An 18235-nucleotide genomic window follows, 5' to 3' on the forward strand; every position below is an offset into this window, starting at 1 on the left:
TGTTTAATTCCAATGGCAGATGGGGAGCGGTCGCCGGGCTCCGTCGCAGAGCACGCTGCTACCTCCAAGAGCAGGTGCTCCGAAACTGCCTTCGAAACTTACGCGCTCCCGCCGACGGAGCAAATGCCGAAGCATGACGGGCACAGGAATTTCCCGGCAGCCTTTACGTCGGGCATTTCCAAAAACGTCTGCTTCCCTGCAAGCGTTTTCTTCTTGCCGGATCTCAACTAAAGTCCTCTCATCGGCTTTTTGCCGATGAAGGGATTTTAGTAGCCTCGACGGCGTCCTACGGCGTCTGGGACGAATGTTTCGTCGGCTTTTTCGCAGGCAGGCGAAAAAAAGAAAAAAAAAATGCCAAAGGCGCATTTATGCACCATGTCCACCCAGTCGTCATTCCAGTTGGGTTCCTCGCCTCGTGATTCCGAGTTTCAGCTGTACCTCTCGCTTTCGTTAAGTAGCAAGCATGACCGAGACACGGCGTGCAGCATCTATTTTGCCGTTGTGACGTGACTGTCGCTCGTATTTGCCGGAGCGGGCGCCATGGCGACTCTAAAAGCGGAGTCAAGCGAAAGCAGACGGCGACGACGTCACTAGAGAAGACTAGGCCCACCGCAAGTTCCGACCGAGTCCACCGATTTCTGGGAAGCAACTTTTCTTACTCCACGGAGCGATCTCGGCTCCGACGGCGCTCCCGATCTGCAAATGGAAGAGGATTTGGTTGCTCCCGATTATCCTTTCGAGCGTGTCTGCTCCAGACGGAGCAAAAGAGTTGCTGCGAAAGTGCTCCTGGTTTGCCTTGGAAATTTAACATTATATTGCCCGCAAAAAAAGAGAATGTTTTCGCCGCAGTGCACTTCTCTACAGTAGTGAAGCCGACTTTATATTGGCTTAACGTTATAAAGGCTTAGCCTTAATAAAGGCTTAAAGCGGACCTACAGGGAGACTAGAAGGCTAACTGTAAAATACGGAAAGAACAGTTGAGAATCCAAAACCCCCAAGGTAACCAAAAAAAGAGGAAAGTCAAGTAGAAACGAATAAATGGAGAGAAAAAATGTGAGTTAAAACGTCGTTAGAGATGTACAGGGCTGAGAAATTGGACATCAGAAAGAAAAATTTCTACGATAATTCCCAGGGCAGTACTCTGCTTTTTGAGGCTAGAACGGGTTGCTTGCAAACTAAGAGCTTTGTGGGGAAGTATCCACAAAATGATGGGGTATGCGTTGTCTGCGGAAACGAAACAGAAACTATGCGGCCCATAGTGTTAGAATGCGAGGGTATCCATCCAAATCTACATGATGGGAATATTCTGCTTCCAGAAGCCCTAGGATTGAAGGGTAACACAGAGGAAGTTAACTTCAAGGCTGTCGAGGCGACGAAAGGAAGATTAGAATGCTGGTGGACGAAAAGCAGAGAGGGCAAAATTGCCTAGGACAGTTACCACCTGTAACAGGGGAAAAAAAGGTATTTTGCGCCTAATAAGTTTTTTGTGCCTGCCCTAATCACCGCTAGGATTAAACCGAGAGTATAAACCATAGGTATATTAGTCCTTTTTGGCAAAATGTCACGTCATCACCCCTCTACCGAGGGGAAACCAATAGCAATCATCGATCATCATCATCAATATGGCTGCGTATCTGCTCACTTCGCTGCAAATTTCGTCGAAAGACGTCAGCCTTCTTCTGCTTCTGAAACGTAAATGCCTCTTTTCTCTCCCAAGCCGACCTCTCACGCTCTTACCCTCCATTTTCGCTCCTCTCAGGATAAACACGCAGCTTTGCTAGAGTCAATTCAATTTTCCCAAGTTCTACGGTTCTAGCCTTCTACAGGAATCTTTCGTTATTGTTCAATTTGCAATATCGCTACAAGCTCCAGGGGCTCTTTTCGCATTTTAAATGCGAATGCATTTCTTAGTCGGGGGTTGTCGTGCGTTGGCCGGCGTGCGCTTAGCAACAGCTGTGGCGCGCCTAGCAACCGGAGCACGTGGTAGCTCGGGCGGGAGTAGCGTAGGGCAAGGGGAGAGGAGGAGCGCGCTCGGCGTGTGAGGGCGCTCGCATCGCGGAGCTCGGGCGGAGTAGCGGAGAGTGAGGGGAGAGGAGGAGCGCGCTCGGGCGTGTGAGGGCGCTCGCATCACGGAGCTCGGCGGAGAGAGCTCGCGCGCGGGGCGGGCGTGTTGCGCGATGCCGGCTCCGACACGTGCCCCACTACCATTCACGGGAGTTGCATTGATCTGGTCTTTACGCGAAACTGTGCCGCGCGTATGCTTCTCAAAGACCCTTTGACCGTGCACTTCAGCGACCACAAGGCGGTGATTGTGGCCGTCAGGTACAACGATAACACAAACAGGTGCTGATGAATGAATAAATGGTTACGTTCACACTCTCGTCTCTCTTCATTAAGTACGCCATTAATAATAATTACTCGCAGCGCACTCATCGGTGCACCCAATGCATTTGCATTTCCGCACGATCCCCTTCGGGGAGGTGGGGGGATTTTTTGGGTCAAAATATTGTTTTCAAGGAGTATTTTCTTTACTTGCTATCGCAGATATCAATCACAAATTTATTTTTTAATAGAACACGGCGAGTACAAGTTGTGCATTGACTTTTACCTCAAATATGCGCAACATTTTCTTTTTGCTCAACAATGTTGACAAGTATGAAGGATCCTTCCAGATTTATTGGTTTGGAAAATTTTTGCCTATATAAACCCTTCATTCCCGTATTCTTTTATCTTTTGGCCAAAAGGCTGAATCGAGGGACAGACAGACAGACAGACAGACAGACAGACAGACAGACAGAACGACCACCATTTTCAGGTTTAACTTAAACCCAAGAAAGACCACCGTCTTTAAAAGGCCCTACCGTATTTCTGGCTTTGCATCAGACGGCATAACTGGCGTCTGAAAAACAAAATGGCGCAGCTTGCGGTAGTGGTTTAAGGCTGGAGGAGCAGCAGAGCTGGCGGCCCCTCTCCATTCGTCTTAGACCCTGCTGTTGCACCTCACATAGATTTCCGAACTTGCCTCTGAAAGTTCTCCATGACTGTCACGCCCGGATCGTTTTGTCCGCAGGCTTTCCCCTCTCTGCCAAAGTGGACCACGTTGCACGAGCCAGAACCCTCGGCAACCGGCTTCGCGGATTCAGCGTCTGTAGCGCGAACTCGGCACCTGTGCTCTCCACTTTCATCGTGAGCGCACGTGAACTAACGATTAGAAGAGCACGCGAGAGATTACGCCACGGACGCTGAGCAGAGCGCTCTCGAAGGTCGCGCTTGCCGACGCCGGGCGCTCCTCACGACGCGCATGCTCACGGTAGATCGTTATTTTTCTAGATTTTTTTTTGCGAGCTCCTCACGCGGCGCACGGTCAAGTGCGTTCGGTATGTTTCCTTGGTATCTTTTTTGGTGACGTTATACGGCGGATTAAAAGCTTAAAGAGCTTTGCGGGTAAAAAGAAAAAAACGTCTTCCTAGCAATGTATGTATGCCGTAATGAAGCCAACTTTAAGAAGGCTATGGAGACAAAGTACAAGTTTCGTTCATTATAACGACTGCTTTGACCCAATAACAATGAGGCCAAGTTTGTCGCAAACCTCGAAAAATTAATGGAGATATTACAGAAATCATATGAAGCAGTGGCGACTCCGTAGACACTTCCCGGCAGCATTTCTATGACGACGCACAATCTCGTTTGTGCAATTGGCGGCCGCTGAACTAACCCATCGCTAAGAGGCATGACTGGACAATTGTAGTGGGTCCTCTAGTTCCGTTTGATCGCATCTCTCGAATGCTAACTAGCAGTTAGCAGTCTGATAACTATGTGTTTAGCGCTCGCCCTACGACGTCGCTCCTTCCCACAACACGTCGCTGTAGCGCGAAATTTGAAAATGTTTCCATACTTCTTGCGTGTTTCTGTTAAAAAGCGTCTTTCGTGGCTGGAATAGAGCTGCGTTAGGCACTGGTGCCTAGTTCTTTCAAATTAAACGCAGTTGCATTTTTTTCTTCATAGACCTTATACGCATTTATTCGACAATGCACGCGAACTGAAGAAGCACCCTTGCTGCATCAGTCCTTGAAAGCACGCATTGTCGAATAAACGCAGGACCTCCATTACTCAATGGAGTACACCGGACTTTGTTCACCCGCGCTTCCACGACCAGGACCCTCTACTCCAGCGTCGTCTCCCATGCGGGCTGTCTCGATCACAGTCTTCTTTACTTTCTAGACTGTGGTTGGGAGTGGCCTCTACGAGAGCCTACTCCCTTCTCATCGGAATGGCCAGTAGTGCCCACTGCGACGCCTGCGAGGTTGAAGAGACAATCGAACATGTGCTTTGTCGTTGCCCGCAGTATTCTACGGAAAGACGGGTTTTGGCCGCCGAGAGTAGCCGATTGGACGATCATCCATTGAAGTTAGAGACTATTTTAGGACATCGACCCCTACAATCAACTTTTCAGAAGGCACCAAAAGCCCTTCTACGCTCATGAAGGACACACGCTTGGATGAAAGACTATAGTGCCCACAAAGGGACTAAAGTGTGTGCGTGGCCCCGCTCCTATCCACTCTTTTTCACGTGCCCTCTCTTTCATCCCCTGCACACCCATTCCCCAGTGTCGAGTAGCAATCCGGGCTCTAAACCTAAATAACCTCTCGGCCTTTCCGTTCGTTTTTTCTTCCTATTCGACAATGCCTACTTGGGACTTTCTGCGGAGATTTACTCTTAATGTTAGTCGACATTTGAGTAATGGCGCAGCACAACCGTTTTGTCAGCCAAAATACGCACTTCAAAAACGAACCACGAATAGGCTTATAGCATCCCATCGGGCAGTGCATTCAAATAAATAAGAAGCTGGAAAGCTGCATACTCTACACGGTTTCCTGGTGGCGCTCCCACATTACGGACGCCCTGTGTGAACGCCCAGGCAATGTGTGGAGCATAAAGTACCGGAGACCTGTGCGAAAAGCGGTTGAGACGAGGTCGAAGGGATACCTGATAACAAAGGCTTAACGGTGGCGAGTTGGTTCGCTACTTCAGAGGTCAAAAGCTCAAACGACGAAGACGCGAGGAGAAATTATCCTGATTGACCAGGCGCCCCTTCAATCTGAAATATATTTTCTAAAAATACTCATCATTATAGCCGCAATACACTGGACAACGGATCAAAGTCGCTTTGTGGAAACGGGTCACTATAAAGACTGAGGGAGAGCATGACGTCGCACGCCCAAACTGCGCAATCCTACTTCTGTTGAAGCCGCTCAGTCCGGTCTCTGGAGCCAGTCCAGGTTGTTTTGGTAAAGGTGGGTTTTAGTATTAGTGGGCTTTAGGTGCTTAAGTTTTAGTCGCTTTATTTGCTTAACTAATTTTTCCTTCGTTGGAAGATCACCATCTAAATCAAAACAAAATACTGAAATAGTTCCACCGTCTAACAAATTGTTCTCGGAACGATGGACGAAGGCTGTGCTGGTAAAGTGTGCACAACGTACTACAGCTGACGGTTAGACGTTTACCAAACCCGGGAAGAATGTATTCTCAATAGTACAACTTTTTTCTCTCCTCTGATCGCTGTCTTGGGGCAAATATGCCCAACCTGCTTCTTGCTTCTGGTGTTGGGGATTGAAGGTTTTACAGCACGAAGTCAGCGACAGGCAAAGAGCTCCAAATCAACAAAAATAGCTAACGGTGGGGTTAGGTATAGCTACTAAAATCGGGGAACCAGAACTCGAACATTTAATCAATATGACGACTGGTGTATAGTGCCAAGATGGTTATTCGTGAAATGAAAGAGCTACACTGTTACGAATCCAAAGACGACGCAGTTGTCTTTAAGGAAAACAAGTTTATTGGAGCGAACTTTTGCCCCCCTAACAACTCAAATACACAGGCGGCGAAGCAGCAGTCAACAAAGTGACGTGCCCAGGCGGGCGTCGGAGAGTCGAATACCACGGTGTCTTCTGTGCGGGCATTAATCTCTCGCAGCGAGTGGTTCTCGAACCGTCGAATTGCCTCCAGAACACTGTAGATCAAAGAAGATTATTCTAGGCTGTTGACGTTAGTTCGAAGCACTCTCCCTATCAAAGGCGATAACACGTGCGGCATAAAGAATGGAACGCGCGCTTCACTTGGCCCACGGATAACACAGATAACACAGCCCGGCGCGGCCGGTCGGCAAAAACAAAACAAATAAACAAAACCAATGCATTGTTCACGGCAATATAAACTTGATCTCTGTTAAAAACGTGAAAACGTGTTTAATAGAAAACACTGGATCGTTGGCTAAAATATTGCGGGTGCTGCGGCATATGCTTTCTGCAAATCTCGGGGAAATGGTTGCGTCGTGTTGTGTCGATTGCTTTGGATTCAATAAGAATGTGGCTTACGGATAGGCCCTCCCCACACCTGCTACATAGCGGTCTTCGAGATCCAACGGACAGGTGGGAGTGTGTGGCCTATCCGTACCCTAGCTAAGGCAATTTCTGTGTGTCGGTTGTGTGAGTCGGTAGTGTATTGTCCCAAGTGTGGTTTTATTTTGCGTAGTTTGTGGTCCGTCTGTGTGCTCCGGCCTCCTTGCAATGTTTCACCAAGTTGTTGTCTGATGTGCGGCTTGATTCCAGCGTAGGGTACTGTTGTTATGTCAACTGCGTCTTTAAGGCCCGCACCAGACGCCATTTTATCCGCGACCTCATTCCCAACGATTTCAGAGAGGCCTGAAACCCGGCATATAGTTATTTAAAGGTTTGAGCTGTATACAGACCTAATAGCCTCAATAATAAGACGAAATGCATAGTTTTGGCAGTGCACGTACAACGCTAAGGAAGTCCGAGCACATGATGTACTTCGGAATTTAATGTTGAAATTGAAAAATGTGATTTAAAACAATTAAAATGCCACATTCTGCTGCCGTAAAAATACGGCTATGGATGTTCATCGTTTTACAGACATGATGGTTCTGTCCATGCGCAGAACCTCCTGTGGTTGATTAGACGCATTGTTATAATGTACGGCCCTTTCCTTACGCAGAATTGCGGTGAAGCGTGTTATTGCGCTTGGAAAAGACGCAAGTACGAAATGAGCAGTGGCATGATAATATATTCAGAGAGGACACTGGAAATACGTGAAATAAAACCAAGCTGAGACCAATTTTTTTCCAACCACGCGAAGGACCGGCATGCTTCTTTTCCTGTTTTACCTATTTGAGACAATGGTTCTAATACCAGTACAAAATTACTGCTTGTCTACCAAGCATACAATTCGAACGACACTAGGGTGAAGATGGTTGCGACTACTACTACCACTGGTGTTATCCACGTAGAATTACGCCTCACGTACAAATCGGGCCTGTCGAGTGCGGGTCGGGTGCTGTTGTTACAGGGGGCGATACCGCTTGGCGCGCGTACATGAAAGGCAAGGCGAGTGGCGGGCAAGGGTTGAGCCAGAGGGTTTGCCGCAGCGGGTGCGATGGAGCGTGTCCCACGCCGGTCACGTCCGTCCCCCGGTAACACCGAGAGGGAAGGCCGCCCCAGGAAGACACGCCGACCCGGTTTGTCGGGGTCGGCAGCAATGACTTCGATCCCCAGCCCTTCTTCCACCGCGGCCCGCAGAGCGCGTGGTCAGCTTGTTGTTGTCCGGCGATCGATGCATCCGGCGTGCGGGTCCTTTCCAGACGGCTACGGGACCTCGACTCACAATGATTGTCGTCTTGCACTTATTCTCCCACTTTGCATGCTTAATTGACCACCTGTCGTTGTCACGACAGCCCGACTGTCGGCACGACGTGACAGCGTCGACGTGCTGGACAAGGTCATTATGCGGAGCGGTGGAACGGTGTGGCCCACTTTACGTAGATGGAGTCAGTGAACTGCAGACTTCTTTCGTCATTTTGTGCGGCGTACACGATCTGGGTAATGTAATCGTCCGTGTATGGCTCAGTCGTATGAGATAAGCCTGAACCAGCAGATAAGAAGAAAATAAATGGGAAAACCCAATAAGCAAGAGACTTAAGACTTCTCTTTAGAGGACGTCAACCTCTGCTTGTGTCCTTGGTGCAAGGAAGCGTGTCCCCGGTAATGCTCTGCACTGGTCGCCGCATACTTCACGCCAAAACAAATTTATATATGAATATATCTCCGTCAAAAGGGAGCGCTGAAACCAAGAATTGAAATTGGATCTAAGCGTCGATCTAAGCGGGGATCTAAGCGAAAAAAGCAAAATATGGAAATTTCCGTCCACGAATTACATCTTTCCAAACTGTCTCACTGCACCAACTACGCGAAAACGGCTTATTTTGTTATTGGAGAACAACTGTACAGTCTTGACATCTTATTACGCCTCTTTCGCCACGGAATCTTCAAGGGGGAGGAGTGAGGAAAATGCATGTGAGTTCCAATGCCTGTTTGCTTATACGTAACTAACCTAGCTGTAAAGATACGATGACGGTTATCTTGCTTATTTGAATTTGGCTTTACGGAAGAATACCAGAACTAGTTAGACGCATCTCCTAACCGAACACAACAGAAACAAACTAACGAGCGTATAGCATTCTCCCAAAAGCCCAAGAGGAAAATACAAGGAAATGGGAAGAATGCAAGAAACTTGTGGTCGCAAAATGAAAAGATGTGTACGTACGCAGATACGTACGCAGGTATGCCGTGAGGTCGCGGGTTCGTTTCCCGGCCGCGGCGGTCGCTTTTCTGATGGAGGCGAAAAGCAAAAACGCCCGTGTGTACGAGATTTCGGCGCACGATAAAGATCCCCAGGTGGTCAAAATTAATCCGGAGCCCTCCACTACGGCGCGCCTCCTCGCCTGCGTTGCGTCGGCGCGTTAAACCCTACAATCAATCAATCAAGGTATGCCGTGGGAGGTGGTGGCAGAGAAATATGTAACATGGGAAACAAGACAACAGCAATACTTCAAACCCACCCGCTGCGCACGAAACGTAGTGATCGGCGTGTTTAATTTCACAACTTACCACTTGCTTATCACGATCGCGTTTCAGCCTTCTATTAGCTCTGGCACAGGCATAACGCACTGCCCTGGTTTAACCAACTCAAGTTGTTGGATCAGTGGCCGTCCTAGTATTTTTCTGTCTGTCTCAGTTTTTGTCGCACTGGTTCCATGGACGACAAGCTGCCTACCGCCCCAAAGTTAACTCGCAGAGAGCCCACAACATACAGGCCAGCGAGCAGGTTATTTGCTAATTCTAATTAATTTTCCCCCAAAATTTATTGCTGTACGGTGTACCCTGCCACTTGCCAGTTCTGCATGGTACAATACAATTATTCTGTTCAGGCAGACATGAGGAATGGCTTCTGCTAGCCGTTAGAGCAGTAACAATCCGTTTCCGTTACACACGCGCTGCAGTACAATAGGTGATTGCTACTCGACTATGCTACGAGTGTATTCCCGCTGTGTACGAGTGGAAGCATAGTATAAAGCAACTAGCCAAAAGCGACACTCATAACGGCATTCCTGCTCCGCGTATGTGCGTGCGCGCAGGTCGTGCGCACGATGGGCTGTGGGGTGAGCAAGGTGCATGCCGAGCCGTCGTCGCACCCAAAGCGAAGTTTCGGTGTCCAGGGACGCTGGGCCTCGGACGCCTCGAAGCGCTCCACGCCCACGTCGATCGCTGTGAGGCAAGTGGACGCCCAAGTTCAGGTCAGTGGTCCGCACCCTCACGTGCACGTATACGTTGTGTTGCGTTGAGGGCGTACTGGCTATCACTTGCAGGGCGAAGCGATAAGAGAGGAGTGCACGGGGCAGACGGCAGTGGTAACCAGTAGTTCAGTGTTGGCCAGTGAGGGAATTTAGAAATAATTAAGAAAAAGTGTGGTTTCTTCCTGACCCATCGAAGACAAACCACTCGCCATATAAAGTTCCTTAATAGGCAGGCAGAGAGGGGAGGTGTAGAGGCTAAGCGCCTGTATTGCTCTGTGTCTGTCTTTACTGACGCCACTCTTTTTGACACGGTAAACTGCGTGTTTTTCTTCCCTATTCAAGGAGAGGCAAACATAATACATGCTTCGTACATTATTTACTGCTAGGTGTAAGCGGTAATCTGTTTCAAGTTCGCAAGCCAAACCAAACGATGACCAGCCACAGCATGACTGCAACGTCTTCTGCATTCCCGTTTCGAGACTTCAGAAAAATATAGTTATGCACCCCTCCGTCTAACGACGACGATGGTAGAACGCGAAGCTTTCCCATGACAGGTTCCTTGGTTGTCGTCTGAGTTTGGACTGAGTTTCGATCATGTAGAAATGAAGCAATTGAATAGACGCCGGCTTCATTACGCGAGGGACCGAGATTCGATTTCGGCCACGGGAAGTGTTTTAAGGACGATAGTCTTTCTTGGGCTACTTGAACGCAGAAATTTTGTTCTTTCTGTTTGCCTTGTCTGTGACTCGATTCAGCCACCTAGACAAAGTGAAACAGAAGCTGCGCAATAGTCTTATATACCCACAGCCAAATCTAAACGTCGACGTACGGTGTGAATGTTCATGCTTGTCAACATTGTTGAACAAGAGTAAGACAGTACGGAAACAAAAGTCAGAACCCCAATACAGAAGTAATATTTGCAATGCTCCTTTATTTAAAAAATCATGGGTGCTCGGTTGTCGCGAGAGCAAATGAAATACTACGTCATCTGCAGAAAACCGTCGACTGCTGTTGCCCGCGCTCCTGGCGGCATTTAAGAAATCATACCAGCAACAGCAACGAGAGGTTGCACTAGATATGTTCCACGTTCCGCTTGGAACGCTCGTGGAGTAGGGCTATAGTGAACTAGTATGGGCAACGTGATTCTATAAACGTTGGAGTAGGGTGCCTCGATTCACGCGCGTCTCCGCCATACGGCAGCGCTGGCATCGAGACACCCGACTTGGAGCACTGGAACGCGGTAAATTGACTTGAGCAAACCTCTGGCATGTTATCTTGGGAAGAACGAGGCGGGAGAGGAACCGAATGAGAGGTTAGCGGGAAAGAGAAGGAAGGCATTTACTTGAGAGGGGCACCAGTCCACTGTCGTCTTTCGTCGACATCTGCAACGAAGGGAGCGGATGCGCGGCAATTTTTTTCTTTCACTTTACCCGGCGTTTTCGAGTTACAGACGCCATCATTGAGAACGCTAAGGCTTCGCTTTAGTAAAAGAAACGTGCATGTCCCAGTTGTTTTCCCTGCTGCGTTAAATTTTAGGTTTAGGATGTGCAGAAATTGTTTGTCTGAACCATGCCAAATGAAACATAACATGACCATGCGGAAAGTTAGGCTTTCAACATCTTCACCGCAGCTTTGCACACTGCCAGCGGTCTGCTCTGCGTGGTACAGTAATGCGCTCTGAGTTGGACCGCCTTCGCAGGTGGAACACAAGTGCGACCAACGTGACCGCGTCACCCAGACCGAGTCCCACTTCAGCATGTGCTACGGAGACGACGAGCTCGACTTCGACGGCCTGGACGACGGCCTGTCGTCGTTCGGCGACGACTACCCGGACAACGGCATCGTAGAGAACGGCCTGTCGCCGACCGCCAGCGGCTCGCACGATGCGGGCGTGGCTCTGCCGGACCCGAGGCTGGCTCCCGCGGACGGCGAGGTGGCCAACAACCGGGGCGCGTCCACGGTGGGCCAGGTGGCGTTCCAGTCCAAGCAGCAGTTCATGCTGGACGCCGAGCAGAGGATACTCATGCTGACCAAGCGCTTCCACCTGGACATCGATATGACGCCCCGCAGCGTGGCCACGATGGACGTTGGTGTGCAGGCGGGATCCAGCCGGAACAACAGGTCGGAGTCTGCAGCTCTTGGTGCCTGACCCTGCGCAGGATGAGCGGCTGTTACTCAGCAGTAATCTGACGAAGTCAGGGCTATGTGTTCTTAGAAGTATTCAACACTAGGTCGCTGCTACATCTTTCCCCCTCCCCTCCACCCAAGGACATTCCAAGGGAGACAGAATTTTAGATCCTTTTTTACAACTTTTTACTTACCTTATTCACTTACTTTACTTCCTTGCTTCTTGATTAGATTAGCCTTTCTTGATGACGGTTGCCCATTTTTCAGGCCCCGCTTTTAACAGCGAAGCTATTTAGAAATTTGTTGATTCCGGCGTTTCCCAAAACTCAGTATAACAGAATGAAGAAAAGAAATCACCGGCACCGGCAGGATTCGAACCTATGTCTGATAGATCAACGGAGTTATCGTCTTACCAACTCGGCTGCGACCATAAGTTAGTGGCCGAGAGTCAAACGACTTACTGTGACTCTGGGAGAGGAATCACGTCACCTGCTCGTCACAGAACAAGTGACAGGGTACACATTGCACCTGCTGGCTCCTAGTTTAACAGTGCGCATTCCGTTAGTTCGTTCTGCGTCTTCGATTTGCTTTTTCTTCACCATTATAGCAGCAAAGATGGAGTAAAGGTCGTTGTGGCAGCAAAGAAGACGCAAATCGACTGCAATCGTGGAATTAAGCCGTCGGAATGGTCATGAAGGCTGCGTATAGCATCGCTGCCTTTAAGTCTTACACCTTAGTGTGAGCTTTCTTCATTTTGATAAACATGGTTGAAGCGTTATGTGATCTGCATTGCCGACATGAGAAGATTGGCAAAGCGATGCAGTGGTTAGTCGTAGGGATAGCTGCGAGTGACAGCTCGTATATGACGTAGTGGAAACGGGCAAAAAAATCCTAAAGTACAGTATTCACGGCATCGGCGCCATCTCGCCAACCGGTGCCTTTTTCGTATCCTCGTTCCTAGCTGGATACATAAAGGCTCATGTACGTCTACCATTGTAATGTTCATTTTTATTTACCAGTGCGTTAGGGTCGGAAATAATTTTAGGACTGCGTAGTCAGGCCCAACACAAAGTAGATCATGACTTGGCTTGTTACACCAGTCATAGCTGGTATACTAGCCAGAGCACATCGAGACAGAGAGAAACATTGATTTGTTGGAACGATTAGCTTCAACTTAAAGTGGAGCTGCCTACTTGAAACTGTGCAGTAATTAAAATATATAATGGCTGTTGTTATAAAACCGCATAAATACACCAGAGAAGCTAACAGTTTCCCTTCAAAAGACACCCCAACGCGAACAAAGACGCACTGCCTACACAGCGCTTAAACAACCCTATGCGCAGAGTAGCGTTTGCCTAGACCACAAACTCACGTCGATTTCCCTACTACGAAACAAGCTACTTACTCTGTCACGAGCGATAAACCTTCGGCTGACCGATATGCCAGTTCGCCAATTCAACGAGTCTCCGCTGCGCGAGGATGGGCGACTTATCATGTTGCATAACCCGGTTGCGGCTCTGCATACGAGGAAATCGTTTACCGGGAAGGGTTGCGAACAGTGCGCATATCTGCACACAGTTACGCGGCGTCCTACCGCTTCGCACGGGCTGTTGAGTTCCCGGGCAAATTCGTGCATGGACGATGCGGCAAAGTTGACCAGTGCACGGGAATACTAACGAAGGAAGTGAAGCCGGCGGCCGGCTCTTCGCTGCAGGCAGGGGATAATGAAGAGCCCCCTTTCGCAAGCACCGCGTCCCATAGAAACGCGGCTCACGTTTTCAGGGTTCGATATAAACGCCGTCCGGAGGCCCTTTTCGTTGCTAATTGTATCGACTGGTCAGAGAGACGGACGCTCGCTTACATCGTCTCCGGGCGGGCTCCGGACTAGCCCAATCGATTTTCACGCTGGCTCCTCTGCGCTGCAATGTAACGAATCGGGGCTCTGTTAGATGTGGTGAAAGTTTTTCAAAACACCCTAGAGTGCGAAGAAAGCTCCTTCACGCAATGACGGTTGCGACACGCCAACTCATACTTATTAAATCGTATGTTGCACATTCCCACGCTAATTGCCGGCAAGCACCCTTTTCCACGCCTTCAGTGGTTAAAAAAAAAAATGTGGCTAATGCACGCTTTAAAGGCGGTTGGATCGCGTAGAGTTGTGCATGCTTTGTATACCAAAAAAACTATACTCTTCTTGCTATCTTGGTTACATTGTGTGAGCACGGCCGCTCCTTGTTTCCATCGAGCAGCCGTGGCGTGAGATTTGGGACTCGCAAGGAACGAAAAAACGGTATATAAGCATTCGCCAGTGTACGTCTGTTGGTATACTTACCATCACCCTTTTTAGCCTTGACATTACGTAGCCCTAAAGTTGAGCCCAACCACGTGTCAAGCAACGTCAATCTCATCCTTCGCTATCCGGCTGGCGAAACGTGCGTTACTACACTTTTGTTTCTTTACCTATACAATAAAAAAAGGCTCTCCGTTTGCATCGTTGTGCCATAGGCCCTAGTCATGCATAGCTGCTAAAAATGAAAAATTTTCAAGACAAGATAACGGTATGGGCTCGGAATATGCGTGACGTTTCCCGGCGTCTTCAGGTTGCTTGCGCTGCGTTGCTGGCATGTGTGTATACGCTGCGCTAACTGTTCGCTATTATTCTTTTCAATAATCCGTGTCACACGACAGTGCCGAGCGAGGTCTTTTTAAGTGCTGCGCGACATGGGCGCTCGGAAAAATTACAGGCGCACCTGTAACTTCTCCGGACTGCCGGAACATCACTTCTCGTTGAGTCGTTGAAACGCATATATGTGTGGATGAGTATGCGTTGTCGTCGAAGCCGAAGGGAGATGGGTGAATCGGCCATGTATCTGACGACTGCTCTCATCGTCAGAAGCCAGTCCACCTTAGTGTGCGGGCATGTTACTCCAGATAGCATGCAATGGGGAGTGCTCATTAGACGTTTCTGACTACACGCAACTATAATGAAAATTTTGATGATGAGTTTTAGCCACGAGGATCTGGAAATGCCGCTTTTTTCTCCCATTTGCCCAAGCAATGCGGGATGAATGATTACGCATTAGAAAGAACTTTGAGAGCTTCGAGCGTAGAGACGATAACGCTTTTCGTGAACGACGTATTGCTGCGCCTCCCGTGAGGGGTGCTCAGGGTGTGTGTGTGCCCACTGCACGCTGCAGGTGGACGCAGACGGAGCGGTCAGCGCAGGCGGCTGCGCGTGGCGGCGCCCTGCAGCAGCAGCAGCCGATGGGGCTACCTCCCGATGCGAGCGGGGCTGCGCGACACTCGCGCACCACGGACATCGAGTCGCAGACCGATCCTGTGAGCAGGGCGCCCGCCGCCAATGCCGCGGGGGCCAACGACGAACACCACGAAGAGGTATGCGAGTGCGCGCACTCGCCTGCCTTCGGCGCCACTGCCACAGTAGTGACCACGGAATTTGTTCGATCTGGTCGAATTATCACTCCCTAGCCATTAACTTTTGAAACGAAAATGTGCTCACGGAGATATGCACGTCCCAGGTGTTCACTTTTCGTTGGGGTGAACTGTGACGGGGAACCGGCTCTGTCGTGAGAAATGACGTAGCCTGTACTTAACCAGCAAAGGAAAACCTCGCTTGAGCTTTTCCTGACGTTTCCTATTTATATTTGATTGAAGTTGAAGAAATTAAGGCTTCGTTTTTATGAGATTGTCTGCTGCGTTACACGAACTTTTTATTATGCCCCTAGCTGCAGAGACTACAAGCTGACACAATTTCTCTTTCGCATTTTCAGCTGATTTTTCTGATTTTTTTTTTCGCATACTTTCCATGGTATTGATGATTTGCTCACTATAATCCGCCTCCCCACTGCCACTAAATACTGACTCTTGTTTAAGTGCGTCAATCCGATCAGGCAACTAGCAGCAGCACATCATCATCTCTTCTCAGTCAAGTATACCTGAGTGTTATGAAAGAGGGAGCTTCTAAAGAGGACTGCTAGAACCACAAGCTTCGAACCGTTGCCTCCCGCTAGGCGCTGTCGGACGAGGAGCTGACGTCGCCACTGACGCACATCGAGAAGGCGATCGGGGCCGAGGAGCTGGGCAGGAGGCTGAGCGACAACATCGCCCAGATCCTGGACGACATGGACTCGGAGCCCCGACCCAAGACGCGGCCGCGCACGCGCACCATGGCCACCGCTGCGCGGGCAACGATTGTGCCCAAGAGGGACACTGGTGTGCAGACGGTGAACGACCCGGTGACCGACGAGGCCCCCGAGTACGCAGCGCGGCCGCCGCCGTGCAAGAAGCGCGAGATGATCCCTTCCCTGGCTGTCTTCCAAGACGTCGACAGGATAGCCCTGCAGGTGAGGCATACTCACCCGGCGTTATAAGCCATTGTTGCAGCTGTAACGTCATACACAGACGTGAAAAGATACTCATAGAATAAATAACGCGACAAAAAAGAACAGTGGAACGTCCACTGGTGGGTGTTGAGAATGAGCATCTTATCGATCTAACTCCCCATCGAACGCTTTGCTCCGGTTCTAAAAGCTCGCGATGCGGCGTTTCTCGCACGTTTGTCGCACACTGCGCCAACCATGCTTTGCGTTCTAGCCGTGTCAGGGGTCATGTTAGCTCGCTTTACTAGTGACACTGGGTTCCCGTCGCTCCTTTAGTTGTAAGCAAGAATAGGCATACCGACTGTGTCGTTCCAATTCATTCTGTTTTGCCTCTTACTCGGCCCTGCACTCGCTTCATACTGTTTTACTCTAGGACGTTGTATGACGGGGTGAAGGGTGGTGGGAGGTGGTGAGGAGCCACCACTTCCGAAAAAATGTGGTTGTTCCCTTTCCCATAGGAACCGGTAAAACATGAAAGTAACATGTGCATTCACAGGAGCAGTTGAATTTTTATCGTGCATCGATATAAACTTGCACGTCACTATTTATATTTCGTCGGTATGGCACCGTTAGACGCATCAACGTTAGACACTGGATTGCACGCGTCAGAGCATTGCGTAAATCCGACTGAAACCACAGGCGCTCGGAAACGCGTCGGTGCGAACGAAACCAAACGGGTTGTCAGCGAATCGTTTGGTGAACACACGGTCCGCTGCTGCGAAAGGAGCAGCGCACCGTGTCACGAGCGCGACGTCCACAAGTCCGCTTCTCCGCAGCTTACGCTGTGCGTCCCCCGTACACGTAGGCGCCGGCATCGAGGCGCCAGCTGTCGGCGCTCATTAGCGCCATGATGCAATACTTGCTTCGCATCTTCTAGATGGAAGCACCATCTGAAAGGAAGGCTATGAGGCGCGTTTGTCGTCTTATTCACGCATCTGTTCATAGCGCTGCGCAGTCGGGAGCGCGATACGTACCTCCCGTTGCGGCGAAAGAGTTCGTGGCTCGAATCCCGGCGCCGCCACGTCAACCGAAGGTTTTCTGGCGATGTCATTTCCGTGACGAATATGACGTCAGTTAGACCTTGCACGGCAGCGGTGCGAAGGCAGTGCGAACCGCTCTCAGACGGACGCCACCCCTTTCCGCCGGCGCTCTGTCATTCTCTGTCTTCGTGTCGCTTTGTCGACGCGCATCATCTATTGCTCACGCAATAAAAAAATCCCGTCGGCCCTCCACATGAAAAAGTTGTCGGGTGTGTGAAATGCACTAGGAAGCGTACTTCAGCCATTTTATTGTTCGTGAATTGAACAAGTAGAAATGGCAGGGTTGAAGTGAAATTCGAGATGGCGTATCATATTGCTGATTAGGGCAGCGCGCTATGGGAGCAATGAAGGCCACTTCGCATTTAAAAGTAACGTCACGGTTGTTGTCAGATTGCGAGCAGCAATTGATTAATGGGGAGGAGGCGAGGGAATATGCAAGCAGGCGAGTGTGTCGACTGGCGGCAAGGCATGGCCGACGGGTCGCATGCAAGCAGGCGCTGAATGTGGCGAGCAAGTCACATGGATACTGGCGACAAAACCTCGCATAGAAAGCTCCCTTGTTAAACTAATCAAAACTGACAATTACTTTCCTCGTTAAACTAACTGTGTCCGATCTCGCTATGATTATCACGAAAATTGCCGTCGCCCTCTTAAATGAATCCTTACGTCTTCTTTCCGCACGGTCAAGGGATACCGCGGACGGAAGTGTCAGGCCTCCCAGAGGCACTGAACTTGAATATGTCATGGAAATAGGAAATTTTTCCTATTTCTTGAACATACGAAACAATCGCCGGTACATTTTCGAAAAAAAAAAAAAAACAGCAGGCGGATTCACCGTGTGAACAAAAACAACAAAGCAACAACACCCAGCGCATTGTTTCCCGTCAAAAGATATGCTGGGCTTCGTCATTGGAACAGATTTGCTTTTTTGATAGCTCTAACTGCTCAGTCATGTGCTCTGTGGTAAGTTGGATGCAATTAAGGGAGTTGATGCAAGTGCGAGGCGCTAAAACTCTGAA

General features: G+C 49.6%; 1 protein-coding gene across 1 annotated transcript in view; it reads left to right on the forward strand.

Moving 5' to 3' along the window:
* The window catches only part of LOC144173913 (uncharacterized), a 104946-nt gene that overhangs the window by 47586 nt on the left and 39125 nt on the right, over positions 1–18235 (forward strand). The window contains exons 2-5 of the mRNA XM_077702238.1: positions 9491–9649; positions 11349–11770; positions 14974–15172; positions 15808–16140. Of these exons, the coding sequence (XP_077558364.1) occupies positions 9503–9649; positions 11349–11770; positions 14974–15172; positions 15808–16140 (1101 nt within the window). The 5' untranslated portion in view covers positions 9491–9502. The remainder of the gene's footprint in view (positions 1–9490; positions 9650–11348; positions 11771–14973; positions 15173–15807; positions 16141–18235) is intronic.

Source organism: Haemaphysalis longicornis, unplaced genomic scaffold (assembly GCF_048455015.1).
Source record: "Haemaphysalis longicornis isolate Haplotype H1 unplaced genomic scaffold, Haemaphysalis longicornis Haplotype H1 scaffold_3, whole genome shotgun sequence".
Classification (NCBI taxonomy): Eukaryota; Metazoa; Arthropoda; class Arachnida; order Ixodida; family Ixodidae; genus Haemaphysalis; species Haemaphysalis longicornis.